Here is a 19809-nt window from a genome sequence, read left to right on the forward strand (position 1 = left end):
TCACTCTCCGCTGACCACAACATCTCGGCTTCGGTGTCTTCAAGCGCGTTCGCGATGCCACACTTCTGAACGAACGTTCAACCATAGGATCGTGGCGCACGCCTCGCACGCCTATCCAGAGAGCTTCTCCAGAGGTGCACGCTTCAACCGACCGCTCGTTTTGAACGCGTGGGAGCCGCTGCTGCCATTGCTGTTATCAAGCGCGCAAGTGAAACGATTTGACGATTTGTGGGAACTTCGATAGAAAAGCCTAGGCGCCTAGGCTTGCTGCGTCTGAAAAATCGTTGCTAAAAGCTTTGGCGCCATCTTGAGATGGCGATGGTGATGGGTGGGACGAAATTTCCGCTGTTTCGGCAGTTTCGGTTTTGTATCCGAATCTAACGTGCATGCGATTTTTCGGCCTATTTTTTCGGAAAAAAAGTGCGTGTTAGAATCGGGTAAATACGGTACATACAAAAAACATTGCTCTCAGCCGTCGACAACGTTCCAAAAATGTCGCTCTCAGCCATCGCAAACGCTCCCGACTGTTGAGAACGTTCTCGCTCTCAACGTCACACTCTGTGTGACACCGCCCGTGGTTCTGTGGTTCTGCAGGTGGTGTGTTCGGAGTGCGGCCACGTGTCGGTGACCTACGAGCCATTCATGTACCTGCCTGTCCCACTGCCTCATGCGATGGAGCGGCACATTGGTGAGACTGCTTGGCTTGCGTTGTCCCCTACTTGCTACTACGCTCATTTGTCCTGAGAATGGGGGGAGGGTGGGCTCCATTCATTGGCACACGAGGCACTGCGCTTCGAAAAGGGGGGACGTGCCACTGGCGTAATCTTTTGTGGGTGCCATCAGTGTCCTCTGTAGGTGCCGTCAAAGTGCCATCAATGTCCTCCTTTTGAGGGGTGATTAGTGTGGCTGGTCGGTGGCACATAGCCTGTGCGCAGAAGTTTCAGCCCCAGCTCTGCAAGTGATCGCGTGCAGCTTGCATTCCTTAGCGATAATGGGGTCTAGGCACTGATTTCTGTGGCCTTGTAATATGCAGTGCACATTTTTTGTGGCGGCTGTCAGGGTGTCTATCGGAATCACTCACTCTGTCGTCACACCTGAACTCAGACTGAAAACTTGACTATGATCTTTCAGCCTCATATTGTTTCTTAGTAAGTAGCGGTACCAAATTCTCATACTTTACAGTGTTCATTGGGGTATACTTGTGCTCTGCAATAAACTATGAGAAGAGGGGCTAACTTCAGAGAAGAATTTGGCGTATCGAATGCCACAACACTTTGGTCTGAATGTGTGTATCTGGGATGGCAGCCCTTTTTAAGAGCACCTAATCAAATTGAGATTTCCATCAAACCAGAATGGTCCTGGTTGATGGCAAATGGATTGCACTCTTTTGCTATTACACGAGGCAGCCCGGTGCGGCCTAATGCCGTACGAAACAAGTGGATGGCCCACTTTCAGCGTAAGATAAGGTTACCTTGCAAAGCCAGGCGCCAGCAATAAATCATAAACGAAGCATTCATAAAGCATGGTTTGTGGAAGTACTGTGCTTGTGTGGATGACAGTGTACATGTTTGTGGCACTCGGTGATGCTCTGATTTCATTGCTAGCTTAGAGCTTTGGGTGGGGGAGATTCGAAATAAAATGTGGGAGGGTGGAGAACTGCAGCGGAAGAAGCAAAGAAAGGGGGATGCTTTTCGTTGAACAGTTGTAAAGCAAAGTAAAGGCATTCAACGGGAGGCTTGTGTTACCATAAAATGGATTAATGGCTTCGTTGATTTGATTTACTGTTGAATTTAAAGTTTCGAGGGTGGAAAATTGGATTGGTCTCTCTGTTATTTCTGTGGGTGTCCTAGCTTTTTCATTGCCCAATGGAATGTTGTGCTGTACCCTGTGTAGCATTCTTGCCATGTGATACAGCTCTCCCAACGCATGTTCTTGTGCAGTTTCCCATGAGCTATGCAATGGGGATTCCATTTTGTGAATCGGAGAATGTAATGTGGAGGGTGTTGGTGCTTGCTTGCAAGGTGACGTGGGGCGTGTGGCAGGTCTGTCTTCGCCTGAGCCCTTTTGAAGGGCACGACACTTGCCGCTGTTGCATTGGGTATGAGGCCTTGGGGAGGGAACTAGTAGCTGGGAACTGAAAGGGGAAAGAAAGACGAGCCAAACAAACAGGGTGGCGACATTAGCAGACTGATTTGTGTCCCCATTTTTCCCCACCTTCACTCTTTCGTTACGGCGGAAAAACGGCCGATTTTGAGTGCTCCCACAAAGCGTTTTTTTTTCTCTTGAGCTACTGAACACACTTAGCCTTGCTATGCATGGAATTGTAGCTTATAGATTGCTCTTCCAAACACAAAGCAGCAGTTTTCTTAAAGGTACGATTACTTACAGTTTATTCGTCAAGTAGTCAGAAAAAAGCCCTGAAGAAAGTATACGAAAACCACAAATAGGCAATTTTACCGGGACTAAAAATTATTTTAGGAATTTTAAGATATGCAAATTGTTCCTACGTTCCTTGGCTATGATTCAATATATACATCAACAGTGTACACCACATTTTGGATTTTTGAGGGCCCGTCAACCTAGTGCAATTGACAGCTGTGCCACGCCGCGTAGGCACTCAAGGGTGAGTGAGCCTCTGTAAAATGCGCATCCAAGTACACTCTTTTGTCTTATCGCACAAAATCCTTATCAGTTTGGTGGCAAAAAACAGGAAAAAAAATCCAGCGCTCTCGAGAAGCGTCGCACCTGAACCCTGCAGCGCTAATCTGACACGAGCACCAGGTTATCTTGAAGGTAATAGCGCGATATGGCGCGGTGCATTTGGCAAAATATCCTGGCCGTACGTTGTCGAGACCCTAAACACAAAATCAAAACCGCAGTCGTCAGATAAGAAGCACGTTTTGTTCATAAATACAGCGCGGAGTTACAACGGAATTACCTGCCAGCGCTTGTTGAAGTGCGAGGCACCTTAACCGGAGCTTCGTCGTCCGAACTGAAATCTGAAGATCCCACATCATTGCTTGACCCCTCACTGAAGCTGGAATAAAAAAAATCGACAGCAGCAGCTGCCGAAGTGCTTGCTACAGCAGTCCGACTGTGTGGAGCGCGGCGCGAACCCTACGCCATTTTTCCCCCTGCTCCCCTCTACCTTCGGTTCAAATTTCTCTTGCTACACCGCCACCACACGAGACACATAAACAAACGAAACCGAAATTGAAAGAGAAGTTGCCACTGAACACACCAGATGGCGATAGTTGTCTGTGGAGCGCGGGTTTCAGATTTTGCGGGAGATTTGAAATCATCGGATGCCGGCTTCCGATTGCCTGTGGCGCCGTCGTGAAAGAGTTAAATCTAATGTTATTTGTTTCTTGCCATTTCCTCAAAAAACAAATTTTGGATTCTACTCAGTTTTAAGGCCTCAATATCTCTGCATGGATGGCAGGTACAGCTATAATTTTTTTTTTTGCACCAGGAAGCTAAGTACTATGCATGTTAGGTACTAACGGGAACAGGTTTCTGAAAATTAGCGTTGATAATTACTTATTTTGCATTTCATCCTCCACCGCTGGTAGCCACCATCTGAACACCAATTTTCAATGAGGTGTAAAACTACTACTAAAGCCAAGTTGAGAAAAGTGCTCCCATTAGTTCATTGCTTATGCACTTGACTACCCATTCATGTGTTAATAAACATTTTTTTTATGGAGCAGATTTTTTTAAATTTAGGCCTTCAAAAATGATGGCTAATTAGTAATTATCCCTAAAACTAACTGACTTTTGCAAAAACTGATTGGATGATTAGAATCGGCACAAAAAACTGTACAATAGTATATAGTTCGAGAAAAACTGGATCAGAAATTAAAACAAAAAAGCTAAAGACCGACCTTCCCTCTTAACTTGCTTGAAGGGTCCAGTGCCATCCTTGTGGCTTGTGATTGGAAAGTCCTTCACTGCGACTGTGCCCTGATCTGACCACCACCATTGCTGTTGTGCTGTGCTTGTTGCAGGGGTGACGTACGTGCCCCTGGGCGGGGGCAGTGGTGTCGGAGGGGGTGGTGGAGGGGAGCCCGTGCGCCACTACCGCGTGCGGGTGAGCAAGCAGGACAAGGTTGGCCGCCTGGTGGAGGCCCTGGTGGCCCTGCTCGGGGAGCCACCCGCCCACGGCCTCGCCCTCGCCGAGGTGGCCGACGGGCAGCGCGTCCTCCGTGTCCTGGTGGGTGGCTTCTCTCGGAGCTGTGTGCTGCGCACTTACAGTCGGCCTTTCGTGCTTTGCGGGTTATGACTGTTTTGTTTGTTGCTCCTGATAAAAAGTGCCCCTAGCTTCGTGCATAGTGTCTTCTCATTGACAGTTGGGGCCCAGTTATCGGACTCTATGGGTGAGCGGTAACCCGTGGCAGGGACCGCATATTTGGCAATTGGCACTGTCTGATGCCCTCGCTGAGCAATCAGTCTTGGAAGAGAGTCAGACAAAAGGATTGGAGCAAAATTGCTTCCCTCATTCCCACCCTTCTTCCCATAACCCATCCCGATGTCCAAGTTCCCGTTCCCAGCAACCCACCCTATCCGGCTTTTTCTTAGGGGGGACAGGAGGGGTCCCCCCGGGCTCGTCCCCCTGGCGGTGGGTCGCAAGAAAGTCTTTCCCGTTAATTTCTCTCCACCTTCGTGTGGACAAAATTCTCTTTGCCGGTTGGCCCTATTTTTGTACTGTTGCAATTGGGTATAACCGGTTGTACTTCGTGTGGTACCGGGGAGCTATTGAAAGCTCCATTTACTCGATGACACAGGCTTGGAAACCGCTGGCCATCTGTGGCTACTATCTCTGTGTCAGTGTCGGGCACTTCAGTGTTACTATATTGGCGACTCCATGGGCGGGGGGGAAGAGGGGCTTTGTTGCAGTATATTGAAGGGGCCATGCAGACAAAATAGAAGCTTGTTTTATTCGAAAGGTATCGTGTTTTATAGTGCCGCCAGCGCTTGCCCGGCAGCAAATGCCATATTCACTGAGGAATTAATCAATTTAGGTTAAAATTTTGATTCTCCCGCCAAATCGTGCATTTTCGTGACGTCTGCCCTGAGGTCATGGGGGCGGGTATTAAAGCGAACCTCTAGTGCGACATGAGGCTCCACAGTCTTGCTTACCGGCAGTCCTCCCAGATGGCGCTACCATACTGAGCTGCGGACCATTGTTCGCTGTTGCTTTGTTTTTGACCGTATTTGCACCTGGCTGGTTTTTGTTACGGTAGAAAGTTATTGTTTCGTGAAACATGGGCTATGCTCGACAAACAGGGTCAAGTAAGGGAACATCATTTACGCCTATCAGCCAGTGCCGTGTAAGACAACTCCGAAGTGGTGAACTGCTGTGCAGCTAAAACTAGCGTGGTGAGCCCAGTACCAACAGCAGTGCGCATCGGTTTTCCTGTGTCTACGTGTATTTTCGTAGTTTCCACTGTTTGCCCCACCATTCTTACTGCGGTAAAATTAATAGGCATTACATTTAAGCGCAAATAGCTCGTCCGGCACGCTTATGAAGCCCTGCCTAACTTGCGTTTGCATTTGCCAGCCTCAGCCAATTGCACAGCTGGGCTTGTGACATCATAGGTTCTGTTGCAGGAAATGAGGTAGTGAGTCAGTCGCATGGCCATTCTAGTGAGGCTATCTTTAGAATGAACCAAACTTGTGTTTTGTCTGCATGGCCCCTTTAAAGCCACCCTGTCGCTTGTCGTGCATTGTCCCAAGTGTGTTAATTCTGAGTTCCCTTTGCCCCCCCCGTTCCATTCTTAGGACGAGGACATGGCCGTGCGGTGCATCGGCGAGGGCGACCGCGAGGTGTACGCCTTTGCCCTGGGGCCCTGGGAGGAAGGGGGAGAGGAGGAGGACGAGGGGGAGGAGGAGGTGGGGAAGGAGGGCGCCACCTTCCCCACCCCGAGCAGCCGCGCGTGGCACTCGTGTGCCATCTGCCTGGAGGACATGGCGGACGACCACCTGCACATGCACCCCTCCTGCCGCTGCCTGCTCTGCCGGAACTGCCTCGAGGTGGGCGTCCTCTTCTTCTTCGCTCGGGTGGCTGATGCATTGGGCTGCTGAGCCCAAGGACGCAGTTTCGATTCGCTGCCGTGGTGGCCACTTTCCAGATGAAGGCTTTGGAAAGTAGAGATGCCTGTGTGACAATATTTTGGCGCATGTTAGAGGTTTCCCGGTGCTCAAAATTAGTTCGGTGCCCTCAACTACAGCGCGCCTCATAGCCTAGGGCTAGCTTCGGTGCAATAAACCCCGCAATCACTCACAATCAACAAAGACTCGCAACCGACCTTCGTTGATTGGCACATCTTTTATTGCTAGGCTGCCGTGGACTGTCGGAAAGGTGGCCTTTGCACACACATGCACATGCACACTTGCACGCGCGCATGCACACACACTCTTTCTCTCTCTCTGGGTGCCACTTCCACTGCCGTTTTTCGGCAGAAGGGACATCAGGGCTGGTGTTTTGGAAACGTCCGAGTGCCTCACTGAAGAGGCAGTCGTTGCGCGGATATGTGCTGCGGTCAGCACTGACAGTGATACTCTGATGATGCGGTTGAGCAGTTTACTCCGGTAGGGTCTTCGCAGGAGGCCCAACACGTGATACAGTCCCTCAGGAATTTCATTTCCACCAAGGACCTTTCGCTCAGCTAGGTGAAGCGCCTATATGCTCTTGAAAAGATGTGTGTCAGCTTCGCATGAAGTGAAAAAGCATACCCACTATGGTATCTCTTCTGCGAATAAGTAGTAGTACAACCTTGCTTGCACGCAAATAAAATGTTCTAATCTGTATTTTTTTTTGTGCACTCTGCTTATAACAATTATTGGTTATAACAGTGGAATCTCCTTGGCACTTGAGTATTGTTATAAGTGGACTAGAATGCATAAGACTAAGGGCAAACTTTGTTCAGATTCCTTTTAACAGTGGCGCTGTTGTGGGTCGAGCCTTTTCGTCCGTCTGCCGTAGGTCGTGCGTCACGCAGGGCTAGGAGCAGGTTCCCAGACCTGCCGGCGGCCCCCATTGGTGGGTCTGGGAACCTGGCTGTTCCCAGATCCACCGATAGAGGGTGCAGTGGTCTCGCTTTGGCAAGTTCCTCTCCCTCACCCCAGGGGAAAGAGAGAGGGTGGGAGCCTCCCACCGCTGACGTTTAGCTGCTGATTCCCTTGTGCGAACCATTGAATTTGCGGGGCAACGGTGCTGCTGTTCTTGGGCGAGCGCTTGTTTATGTTCGAGCCAACACAAGAGAACCAACCGCAGCTCCACTGTTTCGGCAGATTTCGCACTGGGTGAAACTTTTTTTCAATATTTTTTAAATGAAATTTGAACTGTATAGTATATAAATATATTAGTGTAGATAGTATGGGGTTGGTATGAACACGACACTGTGGGATGCATGGGCGGGTGTTTTGCGGTAGGCTAGCTTCCTGTTACTACTACTTGGTACCAGGTAGCAGCCGGATTAAGTGTTGATGCATCTCGGGTGGTGCTCGCACACTTTTCCCAATTTGTGCAAAGTATTGCAGGTGTTACCAGTCCCCTGTAGTTGTCCATCATAATTCTTGCTGTGCTTTCACTGAGCTGTGCCATCTGGGAATAATGTACGGTGTCGTTTTCTGTGTTCAATTTCTGGGGGGAGAAGGTGGGCATTGTTTCCGTGAGCGTTGGTTGCGTGTGCTTCCTTGTACTGAACGAGTGCTCTTCCCTGGCGGCGTGCAGATCTCCTCCAAGCACTACGGCAGCGAGTCGTTGATGTGTCCGGTGAGTGTGCGCCTTTCATTGCGCGTCCGTTTGCTGCAAAGCGCACGCTCGCAGTGGCAGAGCATGAGAACAGCAGGATCATTACAGCATCAATGAGTGTGGCCACCAGAGGGACACACTTTTTGTTGGAATTAATTGTCGCCACAAAGCGCTAACCGCCATTCTGAATTTAAGCTTAACTTAGTTTGAGCTGAAGCATCAAGAAGTTCTCACTGTGCTGGAAAGCTTGCGTTATTGCTGTCGCCTTTTTTTTTTTTTTTTTTTTGTGCACACTTTTGGCAGTTGTAGAAGTTAGCTTTACATCAGGCCACACAAATCGTTCTGGTTTCTTTGCACAGCACTTGCTAATTTAAAAGTTTTTTTTTTTTTGTTGTGTGACAAATGTGTGTTTGCGCGGTTGTTCCTTGAAACGGTGGGTTGTGAAATTGCATGCACCATTTTCTGTGTGTATTAACAGTCTGTAAAAAGCTCGACCCGTGTTGGACGCAAGTAAAAGAAATGGCAAAGTGATATTTGGATGCAAGGGACAAGTTACTTGTACCATATGTGTCCCCACCCTTCTCCCGGGGTTGATATAATTTTGGGAATCTGCAAGGATCGCCTGATACACCCATGCTTGAGGAACCATTGCATAAATTTGGGAACCCCTCTTGCTTTGAACCTTGCTACGTCCAAGCAGAGGCCCAGATCCCCTCTGCTGCCTGGAGGCTTTTAAGCAGCAGTGTCTGTTCTTTCTAATCGCACATCATGCCCCCACATATAACGTAATGCCACCTAAAATCAGAGTCTGTAATAACCAGCAACGCACCCGTAGGCATCCAGCATTATGGAGAAGGAAGAAAATGAGAGGAAGCCCCATTGGTAAATGCAGAGACAACACAACTTTGGTTCATCCGAAAGATTGCCGCATTAAAATCACTCTGACACCACTTTTAACGCACGCTTCGCTCAAATAAGCTATATATAATCAGGATAAGAGGAAACCGCCATGCAACCCACTAGCTCATTTCCCGCAACAGAACCTATGATGTCAAGCGTGCCAGGTCTGCGATTGGCTGAGGCCGGCAGGAGCAAACGCTAATTAGGCAGGGCTTATAAGCTTGCTGTATGAGCTGTGTGCACTTAAATGTAATGCATACTCATTTTACAGCAGTAAGAATGGTGGGGTAAACTGTGGAAATTGAGAAAGTACCGATTCGTACCGCTGTTGGTACTGCCTGCACTGTGCTTGTTTTAGCTGCACAGCAGTGCGGCGCTGTGGGGTTGTCTCAGACGACACTGGCCGGTTAACGTAAACAACGGTGGCTTACGTGACCATATTTGTCGAGCGAACAACACCATGTTTCACGAAACGGTTATTTTCTGCCTCAACAAAAGCAAGCCAGGTACAAATACGGCCAAAAACAAAGCAAAGGAAGAAAACGGCCCGCTGCGGTATGGTGGTGTCATCTAGGTTGACAAACGGTAAACAAGGCTCCGCAGAGCACCAGGTTTAGCTTGAAGGCCTGTTCTTGTGACTTCATGGCAGACGTCACGAAAATGCACGATTTGACGGAGAATCAAAATTTCAAGTTAAATTGATTAACTTCGCAGTGAATGAAGCATCGTTTGCTTCCGGACAAGTACAGGAGTCACCATAAGAACACGCAATCTTCTAAATAAAACGAACTTGTATTTTGTCTGCGTGGCCCCCTTAATTTCCAACTGGGGGGCAGGAATATGCTATGGAGCCACACTGGGGCTGTTCCGGTCAGTTTGCCTAATACGCGACTACCTCCGGTGCCTTCTCCCCTCCCCTTCCCCTCCCCCTGTGGGCAGCTGTGCAACGTGTCGGTGAAGGCGGAGGACGAGTTTGTGCTGCTCTCCCGCATGAGCAGCCACCGGCACCGCTCCAGGTGAGCCTGCCTCTCGTTGTCGAGCCTTCTGCTGCGGCATGGGCACCCTGCTTCGTCCCCCTCTCCTCCTTGAACGGGCACACGCACCTTGCAGGCTGGTGAGCGTGCCCCTGGTGTTCTGCCAGGAAGGGGGCCTGCCCTGGCGGCCCCCGGCCCTCTTGCGGGTGCCCTGCCACTGCCATGCGGGCAGGTTGTACGCGGCCGCCGCTGCCCACCTTCCGCCCGGTGAGTGTGCGGGGGAGGGGACATTTTCGGCAGGGTTTCATTGCCAGCCACAAGGCAGAGGCTGTGCTTCCAAGGAGCACAAAGACGCCTGTGGGTGCCCTAAGGGGGGACGCTGCTCGTAAAACAGGTTCGTTTAATTGTTCAGTAAACTCTCTGAAAGTTGCCAGCCTTGCTGCTTTTGCCCCCCTGATTTCGAATATGGCATTATCAGTCAATTAGTTGCCAAGATAATCAGGCATGATTAGCCATTTTTGGTCAAACACTAGGCAGAACAGTGTTGGTCATGAAACTGTAATCTTTGTGTTTTCCAATTCCCTGGGGAGTGCGTGAATAAGAGAAGCGGTTTTTCGGTGCACCACTGGGAACTAATTTTACAGCTCATTAAACTTTGGTGTTTGAAGTGCGCATTCGAAATGGTTCCTTGCCACTGGTGCCACCCAAGTTTTCTGTATTTTCCGCACATTTGATACACAGGGGTGAGACAGCTGCGCATATTGCGCATATCGATACAAAAGTGTTTTCCTGCGCCAGGCTGCTCCAAAAGCTCGAAAATCGCAAAAATTGCGCCAAACTGCGCCAAAACAGTCTGAGAGCCAAGGATTTTAACGCTCCCATCAGTTTCAGTGGGGGAAAATGCTTACTAACGGCATAACTTTCCTCCACCCCCAAGGTGATGCAGTTTGTAAAGGTGTAATTGATTAATCATGCAATAAAAAATCCATAAAATTGTCCCCGAAATCAGTTTTTTCGAAAGTCGCAGTGTCGGGTTGCACATGTTATATTCTCTGCGTTTTAAAGTTTTCCCATCGAAAACCATTGCCAAGTCCTGTAGAAAAAATACTTGTGTACTGAGGCGGCAAACCACTCGTGCAAGTTGATGAAAAAAACGGCATTTTCTGGAGCCTCATATCTCTCGAACACGACCGGCTTTAGACGGTCGTGCTCCAGAACGCCGTTACTGGGCGCCACCATCTTGGTGTGGAGAAGATTACAAAACATGGCCGCTGGGCGAAGCCTTTGCTCGTGGTTCACGCCGATTTCTACTGTGGTTTTGGTTATGGGGGTGGCTGCGTTTACATTTAGTCGTTTGAACTGTTGTGGGAAGTTGTGCGACTCCAAAGATGGAATTCATCAAAAACAACGTGGCGCCCACGAATTCGCCGTGTTTAGGCCTTGAGTGTGAGGCGCGGTGCGCGTGTTTGAAGTGATATTTTGGGCTCTTCGCGGTGCTATAAAACGCTGAGTTATTGCTGCCTTTGAAAGTGAGATTGCGAGCGGTGGGAATGGGATGATCGACTGCAAAAGTGGCGGCGCAGGCTACATAGCCGCAAAATGTGCAAGCAGTGTCCGGTAGCCGGACGGACTATTACAGCTGAACCTCGTTATAAGAGACACTGATGTAAGAGACCAATGGGTATAAGAGACACTATTGACCCACATGGTTGGCTGCCCTATCTTTCCCATTAAATCGACCTCTTTTATAACAGACATCGGATGTAGAAGATTGGTTATAAGAGACAAGTCATCCTTGAACTTGAATCAATAATCTCACTTGTAATAGCCATTTTAACTTCAGACGCAGTGCCTCCAGTCACTAATTGCAGTTGCTTCCATCCTGGAAGCACAGGTGGACGACAGACGCCTGCAGTCGCTATTTATTATAACTTCAGCAAACACACAGTGGTTCAGTCAGCTATGAAATGACGATGAGAAGCCCTGCCAATGGAAATGCAACTTACAGAAGTGGGTGAAGCTTACTGCCATCCATTGGATGGAGCGCGATCGCACATGCGGGTTCTCCCACTGGCATAGCTCCCAATCAAAAAGCATCGCAGATGTTGAGTCCTGCAAGCATAATGAATAGCCTGAGCACACAGCGGAAGAAGCTGTGCGCTCCGCCTATTCATCAGGCTTGTGAACTCAACATGTACGATTCATCTTCCACAAACGAGGAAAGAAAAAAAAGCTTGCAGAATCGGTTGTAAAATATACAGTGTAAATACAGTCATGAAGCAAACAAAGATTCAGAACTGTTTCATAAATTCTGGGGGCCAAACATAAATTAGAATGAATCTTTTGAAACATGCTGTAGCATTCTTTTGAGCTTGTTTTAGTCATAGGGTGCCCACATTGAACTAGGGTCTTATTAGTAAGTGAAAACATGGTACCCTGCTTATAAGAGACATCTCGTATAAGAGACAGAAACTGCTCCCCGGTACGTGTCTCTTATAAAGGGGTTCAACTGTATTGCACGCTAGTGAGAATGGTTCATCTATCTGAAGTCAAATTGCGAAATGGGAGGTGGCTAAACATACCAACGTTATTCATATTACGTTTGGAGTGAACGTGCATCTTGGGGATTAAAATGGGAGGGGTGGTGGGGTGCGGCGACTGTCATTTCACTTTGCGCAACTTTTGCCGTGGCTTTACACTTGTGTTTAAAGCCGAGTCTGGGATTACAAAAATAATAATCTCTGCATTCACATGATAACAAAAAGGCCATATGATTGCTTCGTTTTTCAATTCGATATTTTCAATGGCGCCCACGCCATCTAGGCATAGAGCCTAAGAATTTAAACATAGTTTGCAAAGAGGTATTGCATTTCGTACCTTGTGATACTCTGGTACAAAAAACTTTATTGAAAGGCTGTTTCAGTGTTATGTACATTCAAAACCGATTAAAAAGTGCACTACCCCACCCCCCGAGTTGCCAGAAATTTGATTTTTTAGGCTCCTAAGGTGACGTAATAAATGTCGTTGTTCTGCTCCAAAATCGATATTTCGCTGCTCCAGAAACTGCTCCCAAATCTGATTCAGCTGTCTCACCCCTGGATACAGGAAAGGCTTCACCAAAGCTACTGCTCAAGCAACACATCACGTACTAGAAGTCACCGACTGCAAGGCGAAAGTCACAATTCACTCAGTGTCACTGCCCTCGCTAGACCTACCACTCGAGCCGCAGCACTCGGTGTTGTACACAAGGTCATCTTCACGGCACAACACGCATTGCCGTGAAGCTGCGCTAAAGGGAAAACCCCGCGTATTATCCACACCGCTACTTTGCCGCTGAAATTTTCTCATTTTTGGTGCTAGTTATACGCATGAAAATACGGTACTACTTTGAAACTCAATGTATATCGGGTGTGTGTGATTGAGGAGGACACTGACGGCGGGTGCCCTGTGCCTGCTGTCGCTCAGGGGCGTGCTACTCGCTGTCCCTGGTGGACCCCTGGGGCCAGCGGTGCTCCCGGTGCCCCGGGGGCCGGTGCGGGGGCTGCGAGGTGGCCCGGGTGGGCCGGGTGTCCCTGCAGCCGGGCGACTGCCTGGCCCTGCGGTGCACCGGCGACGACGCGCCCCCGCGGACGACCTGGCCGCCCTCCCCGTCTCTGCGGCCGCCCGCCCACCCCTCGGGCTCCGCCCTGACCCTCTACGACTGCCTGCGTGCCTTCAGCGAGAGGCGAGTTCGCTTTTCCTCCTCTCTACTGGAAGGGCTGATTGGCAGAAAAGAAGGCGGTGTGGGGGACTTAAAATAAAGTGTACGCTGAATCCGAAGAGGTCAGGTTTTAATAAAACCCTTTCGGGCCTGGTAATGTCAATTGACGCCAATACATAAAAGTTCCTCTAGCGCAGGGGTTCTCAAGCATGTTGGTCCCAGGGAACCCTGCTAAGTTCCGTTAAGTTCCAAGGAACCCCCCCCTCCCCCTCCCGCCATTTTTCATTCCGTTCATGCTACATTAACGTGCAATGAATTCAAAAGCAAGCAAGGGTATCGTTTTTTTTTTTCCCCGTCGACTTTACGCGAATGCGTACGCTAGTGGCACCTATCTCCAAACAGGAGAAATGCGCATGGGGGTAATATAAGGCCGAGATTCAAGTGCAATAGTTTAACCACGTGGCCCATTTTCGGAGTCTGGCTGGCTACAAGCTGCTGGCGAGATTTATTGCGCAGCTCGCGCGTTTCTGTTATGCGCCGAGATGTGCTTACTGACACTCGGGCGTGAGTAATGGAGGTTCCTTAGATCGATCGCACCTCAAGTTCACCATATAAGACTTTGCGACTGCGGAACCAGGGAAAATTTATCAGTGGCTCGCGGAACCCTGAGGAGGGGCCTGCGGAACCCCTAGGTTCCGCGGAACCCACTTTGAGAAACCATGCTCTAGCGCATAGAGAACGAAACCAAAACTGCTAGTTTCCTGGAGAATGTCGTCTCTCTACCTCACAATATGCATCACCCTAGCATTGCACAAGGCAGGCATTCATGCACACTGCGAGGAACCACCGTGGGTTCGAGCTAGTTGAGCACGCTCACGATACTGAAACGCCGTCGCGCCAACTTAAGGGGGGACGCGGCTTTCAACTTCGGAAAAATGACCAAAACATCGTTTTTTTGAAACCCGCATATTCGGCTTCTATGTTTCCTATTCTGTGCGTCTGCAAAGTTTTTACGCTGAAAAGCGTCGCAAAGTGGCATAAAAAAATACTTTTGTCAGGCGCGGTGACAAACTATCAGCGCAAAAGGGCGAAAAAACGGCAATTTTCGGAGCGCTCTATCTCCGCAACGGTGCCACCGGGCGCGGCCATTTTGATATGGTTAGATCGGCCGAGCGATCGTTTTTCCGGTTCCGCTCGTCTCTTTTATCTTCGTTCATTCACAAACGCACAAACGGCAGAAAAGAAACGACGCACAAACGAAGCTAGAAATAAATGCTGAAGCGCTATTGGTCCTCCGGTCGGGGCGCAGAACGTCGACCCTCCTGATTGGATGTCGCGGGCGCAACGCAAGATGGCGGCCGCCTGAGCTGCGTAGCGAGCGGATTGAGTTCATTTTCGCCGCTTCGCTCGGCCGAGTTTCTGTTCAATCTGTGGTATTCAACACGGACGTTATCGCGATGGGAATGCCAGAGATAACGAGCCAGATTACGGGAAGTTGTGTGGCTCGAAAGGCGGAGGTCATCGAACGCTTCGTGGTGCGCGTGACTCTACCGTCGCCAGACCCCGGAGGGTGACGCGGTGTGCGCGCTTGCGATAGCGGTTCGTGAAGTGAACTTTCAGTCGGATTTGCGATGTTTACACGCTTAGTTAGTGCTGTGTTTTGACTGTGGGCTCGCTAGCCTTGAGAAAGAAACGGTCGACGCGTCAAACGCTGCGGCGCGCACGGCATAGCCGACGCGCATTGGAGCATCACATGACTGGGCAACCGGTTACGATTGAACGCCAGTAGTTGTAATTAATGCCTGCGACGTTAGTTTTAATCTTAAAAGCGACCTGACCAGCCATATCAGGTATAATCAAAGCTCGATATGTCGCGGTAAGCGTGCGCTGCGATGCGCGCGAGCCATATCGCCTTTCTTGCGCAATGTTTCCCGTGCACTTGTAATTTTCATGCAAACAGGTTTGAGTTAGTAATATAGGAATAAAATATGCTCTCTGCGTTAAAAATGTACGTTACTGTGGCAGCATTTAACAGTGATTTTTTTAGGGAAATTATTGATACCATTGCTCAGGGCATACTGGCTGTGCTGCGAGGAATATTGGATGCCTTGAATGTCAAAAGTGGTAAAAAAAAAATAGGCTCTTGCATTGAAGTTGGGAGTTATGCAGAATACTCTACCAAGCTTCAAAGTAGCTCATTTTCAACCTTGTGGTATGCAAACTTTTGGCAATGAACACCTGCACTATGAGTGCTAAGTTGCTGTGCCAGGCAAGATAAAACATGAAAAAAAAGCCAGAAATGTTCAAATTTAAGTTAAAAAAATGCTTAACTTGTTGCCATGGTGACAACACTGCAAAAGGAGGTTGTCCAGTGCGATACAGCCAACCAACTAACCTACTTTGCATTGAAAGCCCATTGAAACCCATCTCCCCTCCGTTTGGTTTGCAAAGGGGGGTATGTACTCTTCACGGAGGAGCTGAAAATGATGTTTTCTGGAAAGAGAAAGGCTGAAAAGGCACTCCAGTTTCAAGGCAAGGCCTTCCAGAAGCCCCATGTTCAAAAGGACATGAAAGGCTACAACCGTGACGACTTTTGATATGTGAAACCTATGTTGCAACTTCGGAAGCCGTTTTCTCAAAACATTTTTTTTTGCCACCTGTGTCGCTTGTCCCAGGGATTTCTTCGTGACTGCTGGGTCTATTTTGATTCCGTTTCTTGCATTACATTCCTTGATGAACTGTTCAGGTCGTGACACTTTTAGTTTTCCAGATTTGTTTTTTGTGATTTTTTTATTCAAATAATCGTTCACAGTTGACATGCCTGTTGCACATTAACCTCTAAAAAAATGAAAACTAAAAAACATTGTGTTGTAAAAAAAAAATTCTAAAACTGTCACGACCTCGTCCATTCATTTGAGAATGCAAAGCACTTCGAACAAGTTTTCTATCGTGTGTTATAAGCCGCTCAAGCTCGGTACAAGCGGAACAGAAAGAAAATTTCATACATAAAAAAGTTATCAAAATATTAACTTCAAATTTTTATGGTGTTATCACAGAAGCATTTCCAGTTGCTGTGCCAATTTTCATCAAAATCCACAAAGAAATAAAAAAGTTGATTTTGAAAGCCACGTCCCCCCTTAACACCGCCTCTGTTGGGCAGGTGGAGAAGGCGGCGACAAAGGAATATGCCCCGGGTACGGAGGGAAGACGTTTATTTTATGCTAACGTTCTAGTCACATATTTTACAGACCCAAATACATAATTTAGAGTACAGGTACGTACTTCCCGTTAGGTGAAAGGGGCGATGGGGCGCCACGCGCAAGTGTGCGCGTTTCGTCGGCGCAAAGCCAGTGGGCTCTTCGGAAGAGTCAGGGCAAATTCCGGGGTGCGCGCACACAGTGCGCGCACGCATCGCCGTGCTGGCCAGATCGGCTCGCAGCAGCGAGGGAGACGGGGCCCATTTGCTCACAGGCGCGTACCGCACGGCGTGATCGTCGAGTGGTAGGTACGGCCTTACTATATGCAAGCGTAGGGGCAACAGGAGCAGCCTTAGGCACGGGCCGCAGCCGGAAGGGCTGGTGGGCTTTCGCCGCGCAACAGAGTTGCAACCGGCTGGTAAAGAAAGCGTCACATACCTTCGGCCAACGCCTTCGGCGTCCTGGAAGCGTCTCCCCGACCGGACCCCCGCGCAGGGCGTGCGTTCGCGTCCCCGGCGAGAGTCGGGTTCGGGCATCGTTCAAACGGACCAATGAGGTGAGGTTAGCTCCGCTACCAGGGCGGAGCGCCCACTGCGTGACAGTGTTTTATCGCCGCAACGGTCTCTGCAGGCTTCACCTCACGCAAGAGTTTGAGAGACGGCTCGGCTCTACACAGAGGCGCCAAGACGAGCCGGAATTTCGGAGGAGAGAGGGGAAAAGCGCCGCGTGATGGTACAAACCCAGTGATCGCGCAATGGCTTGGGCTTCAGGATCCCCACAAGAATTGTTCTTCATGGATGCCTATTGTGATAGATGTCACTGTTGTTTTATTTTAGTGGAGCTGCACGCTACAAAGAAGCTCCGGTGAGGACGAAATTTTGACATTTTAGCTGAAAAAAAATGGTGGTGTAAGTTGTATTGCCAAACATGTAAATCTATCAATGTGTGCACTACAAGGCTGATTTTTTGTTTGTAGGTTCATGTAGTCATAACGTTTAGAAAAATGTGCGAAAGTGATGTCTCTGCTCAACATAAAACTTTTAATTGCCAGATGTCCTAATTAATTGCCTCATTTGTAAGTCTGTTATTAGTTGCACTTCCAGCTCTATTTTTGGTTTGGGGGGCTTACAGGACCCAAAAATTTCAGAAAACACACAGAAAACATTGCTTTGCTTGAAGGGAAAAAGCCAGGGCTGACAGGGTTAGCCTGTGCAAAAGTAAACTGTTATGCGAGATAACTGAAGACTGAGACTGCGTTGCACGGAAGTAGCATTACAAGTGACAGTTGCTTTATTATGCCCGACATTTGCTGTAGGAATAGTGAAACGGCAGTTGTCAGGTGGTGTGTATTACTTGTGTGCGAGAGAGAGCGTCTTCAGAGGTCCCTTCCCTCCATCCCTTCCCGGCCAATGCAGTGAGACCCTGGACGAGCAGAACCCGTGGTTCTGCCCCGTGTGCCGGCGCAACCAGCGGGCACGCAAGACCCTCTCTGTCTGGCGCTCCCCCGACACCCTCATGGTCTACCTCAAGAGGTAAGGAGGGGCCTTCCTTCTGCTGTTCGCCTATGGATGGCTCTGCCTCCTCACTGAACCACCTTGCCGCCCGTGTTAAGGGGGCACTTGTGTCTTTGGTCAAAAACTTTATTTTTACAGTTATGATGGTAACGATTCGAGGACATGTGTGGTTTTTCATTCTGATTGTAGATATAAAATTTGTTTTTCTGTAAAACAACTACATTCATATTTATTGGGATTTTTATGTTTGATGTTACCGTATTTACACGATTGTAAGTCGACTCGAATGTAGGTCGACCCCCAAAGTTTGCATCTCTCAAAAAAGAAAAAAAAAAGAAAAGAAATGCGAGCGCCGCCTAGAAAATCGTATCACAAAGAGAAGCTCTCCCGTCAACCCACACAGCGGCTCCACCATCAATGATCGATGCTCCCACAAGAGCCGTGCGCTCGCGGTTTGCGCGGTAGATGTTAAAAAAGAAAAGCTTTTGTATAAGCGCTGTGGGTTGAGCGGGAAGAACACATTCGCTGCGAGATGACAACCATCGAAGCAACCGGCAGCGGCCGCTGCCGCGCGATACCAAAACAAACACCCAAAACAAACAACATGGCGGCTGACGGAAGCGGCCGCGCGATATCCACCATCGCGTTCGGAAGTGTACTAAACAATGTGATATGATTTGGGCTATGCTAGCGCCGCGCATTGAATCAAGGAATTCGCTAATACTCATTTTGTTTATTAGAGACGAATAAAGCGCTTCTTGACACGTTTTTGCACGCGATTCCTGCGCATCGGCGTTGCGTGGGCGACTTTTTCACACCCGTGTCGACGAATTCATGCGCGGCAGCTTCCAAGTTCTACGTCGGTAGAGTGCGGCAGTGGGAGGAGCCTGACGTCTTGCCCCAATGAGGAGGCGCGCTCTTCATGGCGGCAGTTTGAAAGCGCTCGGGACAGCCGGCTGGCGCCGCCAGAGATATCTAGGCTTACCACGGTGGCGGATATTTGATTGGCGCTTTCCCTAGCGGCGCGGATGATGCTTTATAGTGTCGTTTTCGACCACATTATCAGCTCCTTTCCTGCGCAAATGCCTTCGTTTGTGCCTTCAGCGATATCTTAAAGAGCGGTTAGAAGCGGTCGCTGGAGCTATGCGCACCTCTTCGCGGCTGGTGACGTCGCCATGTTGCCGCCGCCGATCGCGTAGCGCGCAGCATGCGGGTGGTATTCGCGGCAGCGTCAGCGCGGTGCATTTTCGCGAGCAGAAAACGCCCCATGCGGTTCACACTTTGGACCATAACCATGGGAACGAGGGTGCAAAGCTGTCCCCACCTCGTGGCACCCCCGATTTCTCGTTTCTCTTGGCGTTACTAGCGGTAGACGGTTCGATTTCGATTCTGAGTCGACCCCCCAACATTGGATTGTCAATTTTGAAAAAAAGGGTCGACTTACAGTCGTGTAAATACGGTATGTTTGAGTTACGACCGTTTGAAGTTTGCGCTTGAAAGGTGAGAACCAGAAAAAAACAGTTTCCACCTTTCAAGCCCAAACTTCAGACGGTCATAACTTCTGCTACAGACCAGACAGAATGGTACTGTTAGTTTTATTGCACTCCTTGGTTTGGGCACGGATCACTGGTACCTTGTTCAGCTGCATCTCTCCAGCAGTTTCTGTAGAAAATCTGTCAAAAAGCCAACCATAAAAATCCCAATAAATTTGGATGTAGTCCTTTCGCACAAAAACAATTTGTATAGTATCTACAATCAGAATAAAAAA

The 19809-nt window shown here is 49.1% G+C and overlaps 1 protein-coding gene across 5 annotated transcripts in view; it reads left to right on the forward strand.

Moving 5' to 3' along the window:
- Positions 1 to 19809, forward strand: part of LOC144168858 (uncharacterized) — a 95650-nt gene that overhangs the window by 61949 nt on the left and 13892 nt on the right. For all 5 annotated transcript variants that reach the window (XM_077697851.1, XM_077697849.1, XM_077697850.1 and 2 more), the window contains exons 8-15: positions 595 to 688; positions 4008 to 4213; positions 5782 to 6033; positions 7736 to 7777; positions 9596 to 9672; positions 9767 to 9897; positions 13096 to 13354; positions 17943 to 18059. In XM_077697851.1, coding sequence (XP_077553977.1) covers positions 595 to 688; positions 4008 to 4213; positions 5782 to 6033; positions 7736 to 7777; positions 9596 to 9672; positions 9767 to 9897; positions 13096 to 13354; positions 17943 to 18059 — 1178 coding nt within the window. The remainder of the gene's footprint in view (positions 1 to 594; positions 689 to 4007; positions 4214 to 5781; positions 6034 to 7735; positions 7778 to 9595; positions 9673 to 9766; positions 9898 to 13095; positions 13355 to 17942; positions 18060 to 19809) is intronic.

Source organism: Haemaphysalis longicornis, unplaced genomic scaffold, assembly GCF_048455015.1.
Source record: "Haemaphysalis longicornis isolate Haplotype H1 unplaced genomic scaffold, Haemaphysalis longicornis Haplotype H1 scaffold_2, whole genome shotgun sequence".
Lineage (NCBI taxonomy): Eukaryota > Metazoa > Arthropoda > Arachnida > Ixodida > Ixodidae > Haemaphysalis > Haemaphysalis longicornis.